At 38.1% G+C, this 23,967-nt stretch overlaps 1 protein-coding gene across 1 annotated transcript; it reads left to right on the forward strand.

Annotated features, from left to right (window-relative positions):
- Positions 1–203: 203 nt before the first annotated feature.
- LOC126249532 (vesicle-trafficking protein SEC22b) lies at positions 204–22,592 on the forward strand. Its single transcript, XM_049951194.1, has 5 exons — positions 204–475; positions 590–699; positions 21,831–21,991; positions 22,075–22,221; positions 22,318–22,592. The coding sequence occupies exons 1-5, from the start codon at positions 401–403 to the stop codon at positions 22,464–22,466; spliced, it is 642 nt and encodes a 213-aa protein (XP_049807151.1). The 5' UTR covers positions 204–400; the 3' UTR covers positions 22,467–22,592.
- Positions 22,593–23,967: the final 1,375 nt, after the last annotated feature.

A 23,967-nucleotide genomic window follows, 5' to 3' on the forward strand; every position in this document is an offset into this window, starting at 1 on the left:
TTTGTAGAAACAATTGTTCAAACCAAAATAAACAAATACTATTCTTGTTCGCTTTCACGGACTCGCTGAGATCAATAGTTTTACTGGCCGCTTGGTGCGCTGCTGGCGCAGTTGGCGACAAACTCTAGGTGAAGTGTCGCGACTGTTGGACGTAAATGTAGATGTGGACATCGATATATCGCACTAAACTCTTTGTACCGTGTCTTCCAACGTGTAGATACGTCTTTGACAGGAGTGTGCGTTGATATGTTTGTGTGCGAGTGAATGTGTGGTTCCGAGTGACGTGTATATGTTGTGCCTATTCAGGTGAAGGTAGATTTTTAATGATGCATTGTGTTTAATAGCAGCAGTACTCCATACATTCTGTTTGTGACGTCACCACACATCTACTGTAGACAAAATGGTTTTGATGACGATGATAGCAAGGCTGTCAGATGGTCTACCGCTGTCAGCATCAATGCAAGAAGATGAACAGGTTGGTAGATTGACCTATGATTTTGTGAGGTTTCATTAAAATTTATTAACTTTTTTCTCATAAAAAGTTCATCATCTTTTACTGGTGTCACGGTCTTTTTTGCACCCTTTTCAGTTTGGGAGAAGCATTCTTGAGTACCAGAACCAAGCGAAATTATTATTCCGCAAGTTAAACAGCCATAGTTTGGAGCGTTGCACGATCGAAACAGGACCATATGTTTTCCAGTAAGTTTTTGTTAATCCATTATTGCAGCCATGCGTACATCAAGCTATGTGACAATAGCCATTATTGTACTGTCATTGTTAGAACAATGGTTCATAATAGACCGTTTCTCGTATTTAGTCGTATGTCGCACAGGCTAAACTGTAATCGTTTCTGTTTTGCAGTCATGAAACAGTTTTGCACCCATTGTGTTGTCGTAACATTGACATGTTTCCGGAACTTGATTATGCAGCACCTTTTCCTTTCATAACTAAACGGCATTGAGTGTTCTGCTTGTCTGACATAATTATGGCTTCATATTGGAGACATCAAATCTTTGGTATTTGGGTCATTGTCCTAAAAGGGTCACGATCAACTTCACTGTTCTCGGGCAGATAACAAGCAAATCAAATGTAGAACGGATTCAAGAGACAGTTAAAATACGATATTTGCTCTTCATACAGGAAATATCACATGTCAGCTATAAGCAGATGTGAATGAAGGTAGAGAACAGCTGAATGGCTTTGTTTGTGGGAAGTAGGTACTAATAAACACAAACAGTGATAGTCACAAAATTGTTTTTGAAAGGTGAAATCTACATCATACGTAAGACATTAAATATTAGCAGAAATCCCCCCCCCCCACTTCCTTTAACATGTAAGCAGGATTCATGCAATATTCAGCAAAATGTTAAAGATTGTTTGCTTTCCATAAAAGTTTTTTCAAAACTTCCAGTTGACTACCTTGTTGAATAGTATCATATGCTATGCTAAGTTACAATGCAGTCAGGTTCCTGTAGTCTCACTTTTGAAAAAGTCTTTAAGCCTCCCACTGCACTACATTTGTGTACTAAACATGTGTAATTGTCAGAACATAAAAAAAGACCTAATGAAATATTATACAAGCTGAAGAGACTATTGCCATTTACAGTCTGTAACATCTTAATTTAAAACCTCCACTAGGAATTATACTGTACTAATGTACTATTCTCCACTGTGTAAAGTTAATATTATTTGCTTCCTCCTATAGAAGAATTTTTGTTAGATCACTGTATCTATTCAGTAGCAGATGTTTTAGATCCTGTAAAATGCAGTTGCTGTGATACTCTCCCCTGAGTTGGTTTATTCTATTGTCATATACTGGGTTGTAAATAGCAGTTCATTAAGGCCTAAATGTGGTTATCATCTAAAAGCATGCGGAGGGGTTCTTGGGTGGGGGTATTAGGGTAGTATTAAAAAGTCTTGTTTGACATGCTCATTAGGCCACATACCTACATGCATGTAGCCTACTTCACTGTGATGAAAAGGATTCAACATATGTTAAAAAAAAAATCATATTCAGAACATCTGGTTGGCATCATGGTTGTTATCCTTGTATTTGATTTTTATGCAGTATCCTTTCTTCGTCACTTTTTTTTTTTGTAGTGCTTCAGTTTACTCAAAAAAACATCTAAAGGTACATCTTGAATGAACATATAAACAGTATTTAAATATATTCAGATTAACAGTCATCGAGCTATTGTGGCAGAGTTCTAAGCACAGGTTTAACATATGATGGGCGCAGTAGAAAAAACATGTTCGACATTTATTACGTATCATCAGGACTCTCGCTCTCCAGAGCAGTCTCTCTGCAATTGTTGTTCATGTTTTGTTTAGCACATACTTAATGAACAAGATTTTGTTAAGAGTGAAATTTTTTATCCATCCAGTGAGCCAGATTTGCATAGTTTCTGTGATTGTCCTAAATTTCTACTAAAACTAACATTTTGGATTAGGCATATGATTGATTGAGTATGGACAAACCAAATTACTGGGTAGGTAGATAGTTAGGTAGTTAGCTTCATGCCCCATGGATCATTTTGCAAGACAGATTGTACTGTTTTGGAGTGAGTCATTTTATATTACAAAGCAAATTAATGTGTACATATGGTTGCATTTGGAACATTTCAAAGTTTTTTCAAGAAAAAAGGGTGTACAGATGTTTTGAGTTAGCAAGTCCTAACCACCACCTTTTTCACATTACAGTAACAGAAATTCTTCTCCCAACTAGGAGTAGCTGTAAAGGAGAAACTTTCTCACTTTGTTTCCAAATTTTACTTTGCTGTCTATGAGACATCTTCTATCTATATGGTTTTCAGATAGATGGAAAGCTGTCATGTAAAGCTTGTGTTCAGGATTTTGTTCAAAAACTGATTACTGCTGTGTCTACCATTGGAGCAGTATCTGCAACAAATGATGGTCCAACACAAAAATTAGTCTACTTTGATTTTTCTCATTCTCTTAAGACATGCAGCATTGTATTCTGGGGTAACTCTTCCCATTCACAAAGGGTATGTCTGCTCAGAAATTGATGTTAATGCATTTTTATGAAGTTTTGTGTTTTGTTGTTAGTTGTTGGTGAAAATGGTGGATTGTGATTCATGAGATTAGATTTTCAGTATTAGTTATATGGCTGAGATTTGGTTTTGTGGTACTGCGGATGTTGTTTCAGCTATATAGGTCAAGTGAAGTGTTAACATACTGGGTTTGTAATTGTGTGTGATTTTCTGGTAATGTGGATTTCATATGAGATATATAGGTCAAGGAAAATATCTGGTAGCCTACTGGGTTTCGGAGCTGTGTGTGTGTTCTTGGTATTGTGGACTTCTTTTGCATTAGGCCTATATAGGTCAAGTGAAATTTCTGATATCAGTTTTTTCCAGTGTTGTTTTGTTGAGTGCTGAGGATTTTGTTTGCTAGATGTTTCTTCATAAGTATTTCTTTTATAAGTCTTCATTATTAGGTTTATCATATATGTAGTTTGTCCCACCAGAAACCACATAATTCCCACAGTTCTGTTAGTGTCATGTCATTTCTGCAGTTAAATATTTTTTGTATTGTTTGTTTATGTTTGTTCATGTGTGTTATGTGTGATGTAACAGGTCAAAGCCAGCAAGTGGTACTGCAATCTTGGTTCATCCTGTATTTTGCTACATCAATTTTCAATAAGGTGCTATAAGAATTAAAAAATCTTAGCAGTAGCTTTTCTACTATTTATCTTATGTTATGGTGTATGTTATCTGTGGGCACTATTTGCAATGCTCATTTAGCTTTAAGGTACTATTCAAGGGAAATATTATATGATATCCATGTAAATTGCCTATTCCACCTCAGGTGGTCAGTGGTGAATAAAGAATCTGAATCCTTCACTTTCCTCATGGCACAATCCTATTCTGTCTGAGACTTGCTGGAATAAATTTTTAGCAAATTTGTTTGTTATATTGTTAATTATGGTAATATATACTTGGCAGTTTGTTGTCCATGTAGCATTTGTGTGGATTTCATTTTATTTACTATAAACCTTTCTGGAGTTAATTTCATGTAGTGGCTTGTTCCATGACCATAGAAATTCGCTCCTCAGTTTCATCTAGAGCTAGACAAGCAAAATAAAAATAAGGAAATCTTCTTTCAACTAAAATCAGTTTTTACCCATAGCAAATAGCCCCCTATCTGGTTATCTAAGATAGCTCTGTGTGTATTACCACTTACTTTAAACAGAAGTTTTGATTTCCTCATCTGCATGTGTATTATTTATTATGCATTCATTATTTTTGTGTTTGCTGGGTTCTGCTACCTTACATACCAGATAATCATGATAAGACAAGGGAATTGTCATAAAAGGACCCTAAGAACATTCTGAAGTCTGTTATAAACTTGAACTGTGGGCCAAAATGTCTTACAGTCCCCAGGAGTAGTAACCAGTTTCCTTGTCATGGACTAATTTGTAATGATAGAGTAAGAGTGAAGCATAACCTAAAAATGCTGTTTGTGAAAATGACATGACAAAAGGGAGAAAAATTTCACTGGAAAATAAGATAAAATTACTTTCAAAGAAATTAAGTACGCATGAATGCCAAAGAAAAAGTTTTGAAATCCTAGAGGCAGTGACATGTTGCAACAAAAGTCTGGCAGGCTGCAAAAAACTACTTTGAGCTGAATGAGTTCAAAAATTGGATGTTGCCATCCCTGTTCTTGTATGAATTTCTTTAATGTTGGAAAATCTCTTTCAATAAATGTATGATAATCCTCCTCCTCCTCTTATACTCCACAAAGAATCCTAGTCAGAACTGTAATAAGGTTTCTCCAGTAATGTGTTTCCTAACATTTAATATTTTAGAGAGAAAGAGAGAGAGACCAACATGATGACTTGTTGCAGATTTGTTGTTAAAATGATAAACCTAAATAATTTACAAGTAAAGCTAACAAGTCACAAATAGTAGAGGCACTGAATTGTCAGCAGGCACATAAAAGAGACTGAGCTCATAGCTAGCTTTCAGACTAATCCCTTTTTGAGCATACCTTAAGAAAAAGTAAACTCAATGTAGTGTTGACTATGCTTATCATGGATGACCACTATGTTGTCTGTTGTGCAGTGCATAATTTCAATGCTAAAAACGTATACTACCATGGCATTCCTCCCCTTTGCCAGATCTTGAAGTGACAGGCAAGTGACAAGACAGAGATTCAAGCAATTTGAACAGTTCCTTTCTTGTACCACAATTGATGGACTGTACTTTGCAGAAATGTAGAAGATAAACTCAGAAAGGTTACTCTGTAGGGAAAAGAGGGAGGGAGAGAGAGAGAGAGAGAGAGAGAGAGAGAGAGAGAGATGGATCTGCATTAAGAAAAACTCTGAGGAAATTCGGGTAACTTTTGAGGAGTTTATGTTCCTTGCATACAGGAAGTGTGTAAGGACAACCAGATCAACACAAGTGTTTGTCAGGAACACACTGCCCGAAAAAGTGAGGGATATGATATACAGATTTCATGTGTTTTAAGCTTACATTCCATCACCTATGTGTCAAGTTTATTGAAAAACACAAGAATATTCAGGAACTCAAAACTCATGACAACACGTCATATTTAGAAGCAGATTGACAGTGTGAATCGTGCGACCGCTGCAGTCGCAGGTTCGAATCCTGCCTCAGACATGGATGTGTGTGATGTCCTTAGGTTACTTAGGTTTAAGTAGTTCTAAGTTCTAGGGGACTTATGACCTCAGCAGTTGAGGCCCATAGTGCTCAGAGCCATTTGACAGTGTGAATTGGTTTATCCAGTATGGTAGCAAAGACGTGAGACTTTTTCACAAATCTTCAATTGCTTCGAGAAAGGAGATGGCAGGCCCTTTTAGAATTAGTTCTTTTGAGCTGCATCATAAAATGAGTATTACAAATGATGTGAACTAATATTCATTCTTTATGCAGCCACAGTGAGGGATTTGTGACATGCAGTGCTGGCAATCCTGTACACCCTTGCTCTAAACTCAAGTCAGTTCTCTGGCTGTCCAAAGAAATAACTGAGGCAGACTGCAGAGAGAATTCCTCTGGCCTTATGTGGTACATTACCATATGTTCCATCCACTCCAGAACAATGGGATATCATGATTACTAATTATATTCAGCAAGGTATGATAACAATGAATTTTTTCCTATAGAGTGGAAGGGAAATATGATCATACCAATTTTGAAACTTTGCAAAAACTCGCACAGTAAAATTAGTTATCAACAGAGCAGCTGTGCGGAAAATACTGGAGCGGATGGTTAGTAAAGCTTTCCTGGTCGGTGGAAACTAGACATTGGCTGTTGCTGCTTCAATGGGGATTCTAACTGGCCAGATCTACTGTGAATCGCCTACTGCCATCAGAGACACCCTCCTGCGTTGTCTACACCTGGATTTGCAAAAAGTTTAAGACACCACATGGGCAAAACTACATGTGACAGACCATTTGCCTGTCTTTACACAGGGCCTGTGACGTCTCACAATGATATGGAATGAGTCATTAGCTTTACAATTGTAGTACAACTTCTCAGCAGAAAATATGACAACGTGGAGCCAAAGTTTCACCATCCATAAATCATTTCCATGATACATTGTAATGATGTGGAATCAGTTTTTTTACATTCACATTGCAAATTAATTGTAAATATGGCTACACGCTTAACATTTTTAAAGTTTTTTTTTTAATAATATACAGAGGTTAGTAATTTCTACCCACCGCGTCTCATACATTACAATAACAGAAAGTCTTCTTTGGAATAGGAGGAGTTGTCAAGGAAAAAACTTTTTCAGTGTTTCCAAATTTTGCTTTGCTGTCTGTTAGACATTTTATATCACTGGGTAAGTTATCAGAAATTTTAGTTGGATCATTGTGCACCCCCTTTTGTGATAAAGACAATCTTAATGTGGAGTAGAGTGAGTCAGTTTTCCGCCTGATATGGTAACTGTGTACATCATTGTTCCTTTTGAACTGCAGTGAATTGTTTCCAAAGAATTTTGAATTTCCCACACTATTAATTGTTTCCTCATCACGTGGTGCACTTATCAATGTTGCAGTACCCCTAGATGTGCAGAACTGAATATGTTGTCTTTTAAAATTGGGGGTGAGACCATTCACAGAAAACCAGTCAGTGATACTTTCAAGAACATTGTTCAATATATCTTCTGTAGTACATGATTGATTTCAATGCTAGTGTTGTCTGCAAAATGAACTAATTCTGCTTGTATGTTAGACAGAAGATTGTTTACAAAAGAGGACCGACAGTGGACCTAAGATTGAGCCTTGGAGAAGACCATATGTGATTTCTCCCCAGTCAGAATAATGTCCCCAGACTAAATTGGTTGAATTACTAAGTACAGGTTAGATATGACATTATCCATTGGTTAATTGTATCATCAATCCCATAAAACTTCAATTTAGCTAGGAGAATACTGTGGTTCACACAGTCAGATGCCTTAGATAGGTCACAGAAAATATTAGCAGGTGCTATTTTATTATTTAATGCTTGTAAAATGCTGACCATTTTATTAGGCTTTTTGTCATTTAAACACACACACACACACCTTTCAGTGCCACACAAAGACTGTGATGAATGGTGTAAATCATTTCTCCTTCTAGTATTATGTTTATGAATGTTGGTGTTGGTTTTCAAACTGTGATTGATTGTTGACAACAAGCTCAATACGGAAGTAAATGTAGTGTGGACTCGATGATCTTTGCCTCTATTAAAGCTCTGTGAAAGTCCATTTAAGTGAAAGTTGTCTGCAAACAGCTTTCCCGTTTGAGTTCCTGGAGCATCTCCGTAACACCTATGTGTTGCTCGAACCTACCAGTAACAAATCTAGTAACCTGCCTCTGAACTGCTCCAATGTATTCCTTCAGTCTGACCTAGTACAGATCCCAAATACTTGAGCAGTGCTCAAGAACAGGTTGCACCACCGTCCTGTATGCAGTCTCCTATACAGGTGAACTGCTCTTTCCTAAAATTCTCACAGTAAACAGAAGTCGATCACTTGCTTCCCCTACCACTGTTCTCACATGCTTGTTCCACCTCATATTGCTTTGCAACATTATGCCAAGACATTTAAATGACTTGACTCTGTCGAGCAGGAAACTAGATCTTCCTATTTGTCTGCATTAACTTACATTTTTCCACATTTAGGGCTAGCTGCCATTCATCACACCAACTGGAAATATTGTCTAAGACATCTTGTATCTTCCTACAGTTTCAGCTTTGACGCCTTACCATACACCATGGCATCATCAGCAAAAAACTGCGGATTGCTGCCAACCCTGTTGGCCAAATCAATTATGTATGTAGAGAACATCGGTAGTCCTGTCACAGTTTCCTGGGGCACTTGTGACAATATCCTTGTCTCTGATGAACACTTGCCATTGAGGACAATGTAGTGGGTTCTATTGTTTAAGAAGTGATCAAACCACTCACGTATCTGAACTTATTCCGTATGCTCATACTTTCATTAACAGCCTGCAATGGCGCACCATCTCAAATGGGTTCCAGAAATCTAGAAATATGGAATCTGCCTGTTGCCCTTCATCCATAGTTTTCAGTAAATCATCTCGGAAAGGGACAAGCGGAGTTTTGCACGAGCTGTAAGCCTGATATACAGTCTCCTGGTGGAGGCAGATACTGCTCCCTTGAAAATAATTTGTCAACACCATCTAATTAATTATGTGTTTAAATTAAGTAGAATTTTTAAACATCTGTGTTGTTCAGTCTTCTTCCCTATCCTCAACTTCTTACTTATTAAGGGCAGCCAGCTGCTGTATGTTTCACCAATATTTGCCAACAGCTCTCTGTTAATGTGGCCACCCACACTCTCATCTCAACATCACAAGTCCACCATGGTGCATACCCACTGCCCTACTGTGTAATTGAACCTTGAGAATGACATGAAAGTTGACCCAGTCCAAGAATTTACTGAGTTCATCAAGAATATGTATACTTTGGTCATATCTACTCTGATAGCTCCAAAGATGGGGGAAAAGGTTGGGTATGCATGCATCAATAAGAATTTCTTCAAACTTTATTCTTTAGCGGATGAAGGTTGCTCTTATACCTAGATCATAAATCATTGCGTATTAAATGCTCCTATATGGAGTGACTCACTCACTCAGCAGCCCTTAGACAGTAACAGGATGTTTTCCAAATCATCATGTAATTTGTACATTTAAGAGCTCTTACATGATCGTTTCAGAACAAAGTTCCTTCATTGCACTGACAGATATAACTCAACACATTGTTCTTAACAGCACAATAGTGACTCGTGTAGAGGTAATTATGAGAGTACCTCAAATGAGTGTTACAGGGGCATTTCTGTACACATTACCTATAAATGATTTAGTAGACAGTGTCAAAAGGTCTGAGAGCCAGTTCGTGAATGATGCTGTTGTCTGTAGGAAGGTTGGAATGCCAGAAAACTGTAACAAAATGCTGGAAGGCCTACAGAGTATTGATGATTATTGTGCGGACTGGCAATTGACACTGAATAGCCTATAAATAAAGGTAACATGTTGTACACAAGTAGTGGCAAAGTAACATTCCTCCCAACAAATAATAAAATATACCACTAAATACAGAAGTCATTCCATTGTGCTTCCTAAAAAGATTCTGTTGCTTTTTGCTACATTAATAGTTGAAACACTGAGCTCACACAAAAACTCGTATCATCTTAGAACAGCCTACATGTTATTGTGGAGTAATGATAGGTCAACACCATCTTGTTGAATGCCTCGACTTGCTGTATCTGTGGCATAAGTTACAGTTAGCACAATACCTATTACAGAAACTAGATGATGACACTACTGTTATAATCGAAGTTTTAAATTATGTACAAGAAAGTGGGTTCTGTAACAAGATCCAAAATTGAAAATAGTGATATAGGTAGTGAATGTAGTGATATACTCTGTTGGAGAAGCCTACATCCATGGGGATTCTTAACCCTGTTACATTTCACAAGTTCATTACCACTGTCTTAGACTCTTAATTTTCAATGAACTATATCATTCACAGTCTTTGTCATTTTTAATTCACTTGAATAAATAACTGGTATTTGTTTTACATCCCAAATCAGAGCTGTTCAATGGAATAAAAATTTACCTGAAATTGTGAATTCTATAGTTAGATATCAGGGTCACTGGTTTACTCCAAAAGTTAAGTGTCCTCACACCATGAACCTAGTTTTTTTATTGTATTTTTTATTCAACACTTTTTCTTCATTTATAACATTTGTATGTCAACAAATTTGTGTGAATAGATGGCCATGTCTTGATGTTGTAGAATACTTTTTCCTCGCCAGGAATTACAGAATGCCAGTTAATGCCTCCCTTTGAACATACCACCACCCCTCTCCCAAAATTTCTTTAATGTTTAGCTTTAACCATTATCATGATCATTCATTACTGTCAATGTGTAAGGAGGATGTGTAAGATGTGCCATCCATCACAATTTTCTGTCACAGGTGGTTGCCTCCTGATGGTACATAATATGGATTCACTACATTATTTCAATATATTGACTGTAGTGTCCTCAGCCAGTGTACAGGTAAATTTCTGAAAGCTGTGATGAGAATCATTAGCAGCTTATTTGCTGTCTAAAATCTGAGCACTTTATTCCACTTGTTACAGAAGATGCCAACTTCGGTCGAAGTTGTGTTCACTATTTGCACTGGTAAGAGGCACACGTACACCATGTGTACTGCTGCTGCTGCTGCTGGAAATTATGGAAAGGACTAGGCCTATCCATGAATTTTTTGCCACCATAAAATTTTTCGTTCCATGCCGCTTGCTCACGTGCAGATAAGGCAAATCTGTCCAGATCATCAGACAATGAATGTCCATCAGCAGAATTGTCAACAGAACTCCAATATAGTTTATATTTTCTAGTAATAGACTGCTGAATCTGATTACAAAAATTGTTATATTCACTGCTATTTGATAACCCATTTTGCACATAGTGGTGTTTGATAGTCATTTTGTAGCATCCAAAAGCTTTTCTAGTTGGTGACCTAAAGGCCCTAAAACCTTTGTAACATGATGGAGTTTCTTTAATACGTATTTCTCCCCAATCAAATATGACACTCTCCTTTTGACGTTCTCTATTACTTGGCTATCATTGGTGTTTATCTGAAGTGTTTCAAATACAGGGTGGCGCACGAAATGTGTTACCAATTGTTTCTTTCACAATTTACGACGCACATTAGATATCCCGCTGGGATCTCTACAGCAGTACCAGCAGAGCTCGGAAAAACAAATGAGTTACATAATGACGTGTAATTCACAATACTGCCGCTAGGAGACTAGTAAGCAGCAATGGCTGACAATGGAAGACTGATGACACAGCAATGATCGGCAATTGTATTACTTTTTCATGAAATGAAAAACCTTGTTGTGACTCAGAGGCATTTTCGACAACAGTTTAACACACGATGGGTCCCTTGCAAGAAGACCATCCACAGGTTGTATGATAAATTTGTACAGGAAGGAACGGTATTGGAAGCGAAGCGACCTTGAGCTAATCCTGTTTGTTCGCCGGAGAATATTGAAGCGGTACGAGTTGCTGTACAGAGAAGTCCTGGGAAATCGTGTAGAAAGGCAGCAGTGCAACTGGGAATGTCCAGACGCTCCGTTCAACGCATTCTTAAGTGACCTCCATATGTTCCCATACAAGATGACCTGTGCACAGAAGCTCAATGAAGAACACAAGCAGCGGAGACTACTGTTTGCACAGTGGACGGAGGATAGGGAAGAAACCCTCAACAACGTTTGGTTTTCAGATGAGGTGCATTTTCATTTAGACGGTGTGGTTAACAAACAAAATGTACGCTTTTGGACCACTGAAAACCCATAAGTGCTTCATGAACAACAACATTATGCTCAGAGGATTACAGCGTGGGCAGCAATTTCCAGTTACGGACTTATTGGACCCTTTTTCTTTGAAGAAACTGTGAACAGCGAGCATTATTTGAGCATGCTTCGCAATAGCTTCTTTCCACAGCTTCTTGCTACTGCCTTGCCCTTCAACATGCAGTGGTTCATGCAAGATGGAGCAAGGGCACATACTGCAAACACTGTGTTGGAGTTTTTACACGAGCATTTCAACATGCGGATCATTTCGCTCAGGTTTCCAGGTCGCTTCAATGATGGACAAAATTGCCCCCCCCCCCCCCCCCCTCCTCCCAATAGTCCAGACCTCAATCCATGTGACTTTTTTCTTTGGGGGTACCTAAAGGAAAAATTTTTCCCAAAACATCCATGTGATTTAATGGAGCTCAGAAGACTTATTCTTCAAGCTTGCAGTGAAATTACGGAAGACATATGCTGTAGAGTAATCACTAACTTCAGTGTTCGTTTGAAGGAAGTTAGGAAACAAAATGGTGGACATATTGAGCATGTGCTGAGTTAGAACAAATCTCCATGGACGGCTCTTCATTGTAGTATATGTTCCTTCCAGATTGTATTGACAATAAAGTTTATATTCAAAAACAAAATGGTAACACATTTCGTGTGCCACCCTGTATTTTGTACATAGAATTTTCAGATGTGTTTACTGCCTTGGGGTGTAGCACATTTGTTATATCTTTGGTAACTAACAGTGAGTGGAAGCCAACATTATAAACTGCACCCTGTTCCAGTGAGTCGCAGTTCTGTTATAGACCATGAAATCCAAATTTCAGCACAAGTCATCTCCAAACAATCAACATTCATTTTCATTGAAAGCAGTTAAATGAAACATCAACTGGAGTTTGATGTTCCAAAATGTCCTCACCTGAAGTATGCCCTGGCACTGTCAGAATATAATAATTGCAACAAGGAAGTCATTCATATACGAGTATTTCCAGAGCCTTCTTTGTGTTTGCTCCTTGATTGGTAATCAAATAACATCTTTGTATGTAGTCCATTTTCAGTCCTTATTTCAAGAAAATGCACTTTTATTTCATGGTGAATATTTATTCCAGTTTTCTCTGGACTGCCATTCTGATCATGGCTTGGGTACAATCCTTTCATTTATCCTGAAATGGTTTTATGAAATCAGTCATAAAATGCATCATCTTGTGACTGCCGGTCCACAAGCCCACATTTAAGGTGCACCCCTCGACTTTCATTGCTACCTTCTGTTTCAGAACTATGACTGCTTTTATTTTGTTGGGATTCTTTCTGATGTGTCTTAACACTGTTTTAGTGTGTGGTAAATTGTCTTATATTCCCATGCATTTGCACCTTTGTTGATGAGTTGTTCTGAATATTTCTAAAAATCCATTAGTGCATAAATGTTGGAAGGTTGCTCAACACTATCATTTCAGTTTCTCTATCAATCAGGATTGTTTTAATTGATCTGGATACTTTTCTTTCCTGCATCTTTTGTTGTACGATCCTGCAGTTACTTTTATATCACTGCATCATTACCAAGGTACTCAACGTATAAGGTATAGTGACATTACCTGTTGAGCATTGTATCAGTTGTGTAGCCTCCTGTAACACAGTCTGCTAGCAGCAAGAAGGTTTCCAATGCCTCATTTTTTGGTTTGGTGTTCAACAAATTTTTCTTTTGTACTGTCAGTGCACTACATTTGTGAAGCCTTCTCAATATCATTCTTCTGCTTGTGGTAGGAATGGCATTTTGCTGCACTGCTTTGATTGTGCCCTTGCTCCATCTTAGTGGGTCCAAGAGTACTGTGTAACAAATGAAGCTGAGAAGTGCGGTGGATTGAGAACTGATGCCCGAGTGGCACTGCAGTGATGTGAATGTACCCTACACATGTTGTCAGTGTCATCGTCACCCAGAGTGGTAACTCAGAGCGTCTGACGTGGGTGAGGAGCACTGCGGCGGCTATCCCACAATGTGTTACCTTCATATGCCATTCGTAGAGTTTTCCTGTGACAAATCTTTTTCACCTTACTGTTTTTTGTGTTTTATATAAATTTTAGTAGATTTCAAATGGTTTTCAATAATGGAACCACTGAAGTGTGTTATGCACAAAGATAGTCTTGGATCAAATAAAAAATAATAATAAATTAATATAGAGAGAGAGTTTGATTATAGCGTAGTATGTGAGGTGTTAGGATTAAACGTGTGGTGAAATAATTACGACAATAAATTGTTTGAAATGAAGTGGTTGGGATTTGATTGACTTACAATGTCAGTGCATTGTTTGCCATAGAAAATAATGGAAATCGATACTAAGATAAAATTGGATAAAAGTTCCTATCTACAGTTAAAATTTTTCATCTACTTATGGCTAGTAGCTACAGCTCAAATGCACAGTGTAAGCTGTCAAGCAGTTATCAATCTTGGTGGACAGCCCAGGTTGTGTACACAATGTTGCAGATTAAGGATGGAGCTAATGAGGGGTAAAGGGGAAAGTGGTGATGGGCATGGGTGTCAACTAAAATATTCTATTTTTTGCAGTGTATTATCACATTTGTCTTAATAATGATTTCCAGTTTTTTTCCAATTTTGAATATCTTCAGATCAATTATAGTTGCAGAGCAGCCTTACAGTTCTAATGTCGTAGTGACTTGCAGAAGCTGTCCACAGCACACACAACTGGCGGGTTGCTCTGCAACAATAGTTGATGTGAAGATGATCGGAATTTGAATGAAACTAGGAATCATTATTAAGACTAATGCAATAACAAGCTGCAATAAAAAATATTAGAATAATCAGTTTCTGCACATATATATTTCCACTTGGCACCATGTCAAGCTTTAATAAACAAAAATATTGTTGTAACAGGCAGTGTTTAACATTAAAATTTCAAATCAAATATGACATTTCTTTTTATTTGTAATTGACAAAGTCATTGTTGTCATGTGATGCCCTATGACATATAAAATATTTTTCGGTGTCTGATTGAAATACTTTGTTAGGACAATGGATAGGGTCTGTGGATGAAACAGGAAAATAAATTGAGTTCAAGCAATTTTGGGCAGCAAGATTCCAGTTTCTCTAATACCATTAATATGCAACTCCACAAAGCATTCCAGAATTTGTAAAATGAGTAAAAACATTATTATTACCCAATTTTAAATAATTCTTGCAATAACATGCAAACTATTATGTTGAAAGTACAGAAATTGCACATTACAAACTAAGGAAATTACTTTTGTCTCAGTGTGGCCAGATGTTTAAGCAGTTCTCAGTGTGTTAGTCTACAGTTAATGTTATCACTTCATTAGAAATTTTCTCCAAAGATATAGCTGCAAATTAAACTAATTCTATCCTGGACCCGGTGTTTCAAAGTAACAGACTCTGAGCCATGTTCAGACCTGCTTCAATACCATTATTTTCAGCAATACGTCTATTTCTTCTGCTACATCCAATATCTGAGAGTTTTTAATAATATCATCAAATGAAACAAAATCCTTAAAGTGGAAATTGCTGAGTTATTTGTGGATTTTTAACATCAGTATTTGCCCATCCAGGTGCACATCAAAAATATTATCCAGGTGCACATGTCAGAAATATTATTCAATCAATTGGACGCACTATAAACAATTCCCCAAATATCTATGATGTTGATATAGTCACTTCAGTAACTAAGGACTTCTGGAAACTGTTTCTGGTGACTTGATATCCTATAGTGTCCCACAAAGCTAAAATAAAACACTGTATGCAGCAGGTACAGCATCATTACAGATTCTGACACAATGATGTGCCATATAGACTGAAGGCACTTATAATAAAACTGTTTGTCAGTTTTGTAATTCTTCTATGCTTGGGGTGAAGTTTACCGGTTGTTACGGGGGGAGGAAAATGAATTAAGTATTTTGCAACAAAATTTGTTTCAAGTGGGCAGAATATTTGTCTTCTAGTAACACAGTCAAACAGTTTTGTTTGATTGTTTAATGACCAGATGCATTCAAGCATTTTGGCCGTGTGACCAATAGAACTCTTGTTGACGAGGCTCACTTCTGATTCTTGTACTCTCACAGCGAATTTTTGAAGCAATGGAGATTAGTCATTTTATCTACAATGTCTCTCTCTCGTTACTGTACCATCATTCCTGTTACCTCGCAGTGTTTGCATGGACTTGTCAGAATAAAGCAGAGATATTTATTTCATTTTGTAACCATAATTTGCTTAGTGAAGGGATGGTAAAAAATAGTTTAGAAATATTATGACTAGGAAAAAGAAGTACTTGATTTTAATGGATGATATGAGTTTTCAGTTAGTGCTCTCCAAAATATCCAGCCTGTACACAGAGAAATCAGTACATCATTACTACATGCACCCACAAACTTATTAATTAACAATAAAGAGTTATCATATGCAGCTCCCAAAGAAATGCTTTTCCACATAATGTTATACCCTGTGTGATATTACCTTATAACTGGAAATAATAATCATCATTCTGCAACACAGTTTACAGTATTTGTTACTTTAAACTGTTTTATGTATGGACATAAGAGCAACAATTGATTTCTGAACAGCTTTGCCATTTGGAATAAGCAGTCAATGGATGGTAAGTTTGGGAATGAGTATGAAGTCTTACTTTTAAGTATTGGGTGAGAGTACTTTGGATCTTGACATTGACTACTTATCCTCAATCTTCACCTTCTACTTTAACTGCTCCTATAATAGCCAGCAGAAATTCCATGTTATTCATTAGTTTCTGCTCTGTTTCACTGTGGGGTAACTTTGATTAAACTGTACCTTAAAGACAAACACAATTTAAATGTGAATCATCCTTCACTCCTGGCCCTTATATGGCTTGTATATAAAAAAAAGAGGCAATTCTGTGCTCAAATGTTATAGAACACAGTTGTTACTAAGCTCTATGCTGGGGATAATTCTTTTTAGTGAAATTGTGAAGCATTTTTTTTTATTTTTTTTTATCAGTTGTTGCTATGAACATTTATTTGACTGATTTTGTACTGTGTTCCTTTTGACATTTTGAAAATTATAGTGGTAGTTTACTAAGGATGGGAAAGGTTTTTGCATGTAGTTTTCTTTTTTGTGATTGTTTTAGTGCCCATCCTGGTAATATTCACAGCATGCTTTATGTAAAATTGCTGTCCTTGTACGTGAAATGCTTTCTTCCTTCATTGTTATTACAGTGCCTCATTGCACATATGTTTCCATGACCTGTAGCGTAAGTAACTAACATTTTACTTGAAATTGGGAAACATGAACCAGTGAGTGTTTGCTTGTGTCTTCCTTTGGTTAAGTTATAATATTGCTGTTTTGAAGTTCCATGATATTGGTAGCCATAGACTCCCGTGTATTGCAGGGTAACCGCATCACCATATCTCTCTCTCTCTCTCTCGATCTGGATAAATAGTTGGTTTTAAAACTCCTCATATCAGAATTACAGTGCAATGTCTTAATCACTTCTCATTCTTTTTTGTTTTTCATCCTTCTTTCTTCATGATCTGTGAACTGGATGTGTAATGAGATTGGCAGTTTATCCAATTGATACCTGTCAAAGCAGACTGTGGCTAATGGCTTTGTTCTCCTCTTTACAACAGATAAGAGGAATTGTTAGCTCATGATAAGAACAGTGAGTCAGCACACAAAGTCTTTTTCTTTCAGATGTGTATCATGTTTATAACGTAATCTCGGTTAAGTGAGTGGTGTGTCATAAGGATATGTTGGATGTAAATGGAGGTGTTTCATCTATTGATATCAAGGAAATCTATGTAACAAAAATTATATGACCCAGATATTTAGAGGCAGGATCCTTGTAAAAACTCATTTAGAATATGAAATAATCAGCATAAGAACTGTCCAGCATAGCTTATTATTAATCTTTGTCTTTACTGATCATGAGTATTGGCAGTTGATTGTCAAAAATAAAGGTTGTTGCAAAATCATCTTCATACTCATATCAGATAACTATCCAGGAAATAAATATTTTAGGTGTAAAGGAGACCAGTCACTGAGAAGCAGAAGCTTTGAGTCATCAACAGGCACACAGGCACACACAAAAAGATAGAAAACTTGTTATATTTTGGAGTACATCTGTTCTAGACCACAAAAATAACCCCCCCCCCCCTCTCTCTCTCTCTCTCTCTCTCTCTCTCTCTCTCTCTCTCTAATTATGTACATACTCCATATTTGTTCCTTTTCAGATTTCTTGGTGTTTCAGAGGTGGGAAATAACAATTGGTGATATGAATGAAGTTATAAGTAAATAACTGCCAGTTTCTCGAAGTTGATTGATTTCTTTGTAGGTTCTGTGTTGAATATGCACCAGTATTGTTTCCATTGCTGCATGCCTTTTTAACATGAATCATAAGGAAAGCAGAACATATTAAGTGGTTGTGAGATGTGAGATGCCCCTTTGTTTTTCTTCCTAGAAATTTTTTATGGCACCTATGCAAAATTACAGCCTTTAGTTCTGTCATTTGTAGAGATTGAAATAGATGTGCCACTGCGATATAATGGATCTCCTCTAGGTTGAACTAAAAATTATGTAAAAATCATAATTTCCTAAACAGAGAATTCAGGGATTCTGCTCAGTATCTTCGTTGACAAACTTTGGAAAGCTTCTGGTAAGAGTTGAGTAGGTGTTCGTCTTTCTTGCAGTCTGCTATATTATTTTATAAGCAAAACATGTTCTTATAGAATATTTTCCCAGACGTTTTCATGCAAGCAGAACATAACATCTCTATATTCAGTTTTAGGCTTGAAGATACTATCATAAATACACAAAGTATCTACCAAAGTTGGAGCAAAATTGAAAGACCATGTATTAGTAGACAGTGCCCATAACAGTGTAAAATGGTCACACCTGCAATTTCTTGCTATACCTTGCAGATGACTCCAAATACAAGCAAATGCAAAGTATATGTGATAAATTAACTGAGTGGTTCTAGGCGCTACAGTCTGGAACCGCGCGACCGCTATGGTCGCAGGTTCGAATCCTGCCTCGGGCATGGATGTTTGTTATGTCCTTACGTTAGTTGGGTTCAAGTAGTCCTAAGTTCTAGGGGACTGATGACCACAGTAGTTAAGTCCCATAGTGCTCAGAGCCATTTGAACCAAATGTGATAAATAGGTTAGAAGTCCAAATATAATTTACTGCTTCTGTGATGTGCCACATGAAAGAATGTTTTGTGTCAAATACCGTGGGGTAGTCATTCATTCATTGGATGTACTGGGGAGAAAGAAATGTCTGAATGAGATACATTAGGAAGGTCCTGAAAAATCTACTTTTAAATGGAGCTGGTCACATTCAAAACTAATGTTTGACCCACCCCTAAATATTGTTAGAGCATTTGTTGCCCATTAGAAATGAAAATGACAAATTGAGAGGAACCCCTTCAATACCCTTTAGTTTTTTGACATGTTTGTCATTTAAGCACCCCATCAGTGCTCACGTTAAGTGGCTTCATAACTCTATAAAAAGATGTTATGATTTCCATCATGGGAAGGTTTAAAGAGGCACCGCATCTCTCAACTGTTTAATGCAAAAAAATTTATATTGATAAAACTAGACACATTAAGCTTTGTGTAGAGGAATGTAAGTGATTTATCTTTCCGCACAGAGGACACATCAGAGTGCCTGTTGTCGAGGCATCACTGTAACTGACTCATGGTCTCATGAGAGAACATGTCTGTCAGACGTGTTACAGTATGCCATTTTGTTCTGATGGTTTTTTTTTTTTTTTTTGAAAATGCTGTTCATTTGAAGCCACTGATACATTTTCTCAGGATAGTACTTCTCTGATTACTGTAGGATTCCTTGCAGGTGTTTGATGTTTTCCCTTGAGGCAGATTTGGCCCATTAATTTTTCTACATCATGATGTGAAATTATCTATGGCCAATTAGGCAAATATTTAACTTTCTCTACTTTTCCAACCCAGTTGCACAAAATTCATACCTTTAAAATAACAAACACAGAAAAATGTCTTAGTTTTATTTTCTGTTCTTCCTTTTGTCTTGTGAATAAAGCCTAATCAAGGCAAGACATAACTATGCAAATGCTGGTAGAATTTTTTAGCAACGATGATAATGGATAATTGTTATAAGGCTCCTTATATGCAGCAGCTCCATTATAGTCTTGAAAAACACTTCAGTTGTTGATGTTTGAGGGTATTATTTCAGTATCATTGTGAAATATATTCAGATGTGAATAGTTACATACACTCCTGGAAATGGAAAAAAGAACACATTGACACCGGTGTGTCAGACCTACCATACTTGCTCCGGACACTGCGAGAGGGCTGTACAAGCAATGATCACACGCACGGCACAGCGGACACACCAGGAACCGCGGTGTTGGCCGTCGAATGGCGCTAGCTGCGCAGCATTTGTGCACCGCCGCCGTCAGTGTCAGCCAGTTTGCCGTGGCATACGGAGCTCCATCGCAGTCTTTAACACTGGTAGCATGCCGCGACAGTGTGGACGTGAACCGTATGTGCAGTTGACGGACTTTGAGCGAGGGCGTATAGTGGGCATACGGGAGGCCGGGTGGACGTACCGCCGAATTGCTCAACACGTAGGGCGTGAGGTCTCCACAGTACATCGATGTTGTCGCCAGTGGTCGGCGGAAGGTGCACGTGCCCGTCGACCTGGGACCGGACCGCAGCGACGCACGGATGCACGCCAAGACCGTAGGATCCTACGCAGTGCCGTAGGGGACCGCACCGCCACTTCCCAGCAAATTAGGGACACTGTTGCTCCTGGGGTATCGGCGAGGACCATTCGCAACCGTCTCCATGAAGCTGGGCTACGGTCCCGCACACCGTTAGGCCGTCTTCCGCTCACGCCCCAACATCGTGCAGCCCGCCTCCAGTGGTGTCGCGACAGGCGTGAATGGAGGGACGAATGGAGACGTGTCGTCTTCAGCGATGAGAGTCGCTTCTGCCTTGGTGCCAATGATGGTCGTATGCGTGTTTGGCGCCGTCAAGGTGAGCGCCACAATCAGGACTGCATACGACCGAGGCACACAGGGCCAACACCCGGCATCATGGTGTGGGGAGCGATCTCCTACACTGGCCGTACACCACTGGTGATCGTCGAGGGGACACTGAATAGTGCACGGTACATCCAAACCGTCATCGAACCCATCGTTCTACCATTCCTAGACCGGCAAGGGAACTTGCTGTTCCAACAGGACAATGCACGTCCGCATGTATCCCGTGCCACCCAACGTGCTCTAGAAGGTGTAAGTCAACTACCCTGGCCAGCAAGATCTCCGGATCTGTCCCCCATTGAGCATGTTTGGGACTGGATGAAGCGTCGTCTCACGCGGTCTGCACGTCCGGCACGAACGCTGGTCCAACTGAGGCGCCAGGTGGAAATGGCATGGCAGGCCGTTCCACAGGACTACATCCAGCATCTCTACGATCGTCTCCATGGGAGAATAGCAGCCTGCATTGCTGCGAAAGGTGGATATACACTGTATTAGTGCCGACATTGTGCATGCTCTGTTGCCTGTGTCTATGTGCCTGTGGTTCTGTCAGTGTGATCATGTGATGTATCTGACCCCAGGAATGTGTCAATAAAGTTTCCCCTTCCTGGGACAATGAATTCACGGTGTTCTTATTTCAATTTCCAGGAGTGTAGATAGAATAATTCTGTAGTTCAATGGCAGAGTTAGTACAGAGCATGTATTTGCTGGCAAGCTGCCGTATTTTCTGAAAGGTTATTTACTTCTAGCTATATACTCAGCTCTTGCTGTGTGCAACTGAATTTGGATTATTTGCTTTGTTTGTTCTGTTTGTAATTTCCTAAAAATGGTGTGCTGCTAGCAATATTGTGTACATCCTTTGAAGTATTTTATGTGGCTTTGTATGTTAAATTTTTAAAGTAAACATGGAAAATGCTTGATTGCTTTTACTAACCTATTTTTTATTTTTCTTCATTTAGCTATCTTATCGAAAATGATGTTTGTTACTTGGTATTAACTGAGCGTAATTTCTCAAAAAGACTGGCTTTCTCGTACTTAGAAGACCTAGCGCAAGAATTTCATGCTCAGTATGGGAAGAGAGTTAATGTTGTGCAAAGGCCTTACACTTTCATTGAATTTGGTAGGTAGTTTATTGTTCTGTGAATATCTGTCAAGAGCTGATACAATTACAAGGAACTGTTACCTTGGTATTCTCTGTTACAGATACATATATGCAAAAGGCTAAGAAAATGTTTACTGATGCGAGAACACGCCGTAACCTTGCTGCACTTAACACAGAGCTACAGGATGTTCAAAGAATTATGGTGCAAAATATAGATGATGTTCTGCACAGGGGTGCAGTATTGTCTGGTACAGTATATTTGCTAGCTTTTTAAACTTACTTTCACATTATATATAGGAATATATTCTGACTTACAGTGTCCACATTTTAAAAATTTGTTACAGATTTGGATACAAAAGCAATGAACTTACAGCTACATTCCCAAAAATATAAGAAAGACGCCACTCATTTAAATGCAAAATCAATGTATGTGAAAGCTTTTGGTGTTTGTGTTTTGATTTTCCTTGTGATATGTTATTTCTATATTATGTAAAAGTTTACATACAATTATTTGTGCAATAGATTATACCGAATACCCTTCAGATTGAATATGTATTCTGTTGTTAATAAATAATTTTTCACTGTGATTTAAATTTAAAATAAATTTTTATGTCTGAGAGACAGTGCTGTCGTTGTTCCTCTCACCTTTAGATCTTGAAACCCTTCCCCGCATTTGACTACTTCAGTATGCAAACTAAGCTCTTCAAGGTCTGATTTTTAAAACTGAAGTTCATATTTCTTCATTCAACCCAATTTCAACTGTAGATACTTTGTAACAAAAAGATGCATATGATGTATGTTTGTCTCCCCAGTTTTGTAAGTTTTATATTGTTGAATATTTTGTTAAAGTAGAGAAGTTTGTAGGCCTGTTGTTTTGTTGATATATTACTAATTACTTAATGTGACCATATTTTCTGAAGCTGGAAATGGGACACTTCTCAACTGAACTTTTTTAATTACCATTAACCCTAGGCCTCTGAGTTAATGCAGTTACCAAATATAAAAGCTGATTTATGTATTTATTATTAATAAACAAAATATAATCATCAGAGTACTCAATAAATTCATTATGATAGGCAGTGTTATTACAATATATAAAATAATATTATTTATAACATTACTATTATGATAAATATAACTCAGGGACCAAGCCGAGAAGACGCAGCAGTAGCAAAGCTTCTGCAAAGAAGGGAACTATGCCTGTGTATTTTACTGTGTGGACTATCAGTTAGCAAATTACTGTAAGTTCTTGTTTTTGCATAAATCTTGGTGCATATCTATGTGTAAGATGATTTCCTAGTGTAATTTTCCCACCATTAGACTGCAATGTCATGCCACCAAGTTTAAATCTCATGCTGGTACACAGCATATAGTTTAGATCAGTGCATTCTGCTTTGCATACTTACCTCATGCAGTAGCTTTTGGGTGAGCTGAGTTTCTAATAACAGGTAACTGTAGATGGATCAACTTCAGTATAGAAATTTATTTTAGTGTTTCTTTATTCTCCTTGTCATATTTTGCATACATTCCAAACTTGATAATGCCATTTGAGATCTGATATCTATTTTTACACACTACAAGATGGCTAGGGACTGAGCTTGTTGTGAGCGGGCACAAGGAGAACTGGATGCTGCCCTAAAACAGCTGGAAGCAGCATTGACTATTGTCGACATGCTTCTGGCTAATTCTCAAAGTTGCGGTGACATTAGGCATTGGGGATGAGATTTGCAACACTGTTGGTGCCATTGGAATTCTGTGGTGACCTGGCTGTCGCTGCATCTACTGATATGCAACATCTGCCCGGTCAGTCCTCACTTGAGAGTGGGTAGCAGACAGTGGTGGGTTCACGTGTCACTGGGCAGAAGGTGAAGGAGGGAGCAGGTTGCGCAGCTGGCTCTCTATGCCTTAGCAACTGGTACGAGGTGCTACCCAGTGTTGATGATAACTCTGAGCAAGCAAGGGATGTCACCCATGTTGGGCTAGTGGCTGATTTT

This window comes from Schistocerca nitens, chromosome 3, assembly GCF_023898315.1.
Source record: "Schistocerca nitens isolate TAMUIC-IGC-003100 chromosome 3, iqSchNite1.1, whole genome shotgun sequence".
In the NCBI taxonomy this organism is placed as follows: Eukaryota; Metazoa; Arthropoda; class Insecta; order Orthoptera; family Acrididae; genus Schistocerca; species Schistocerca nitens.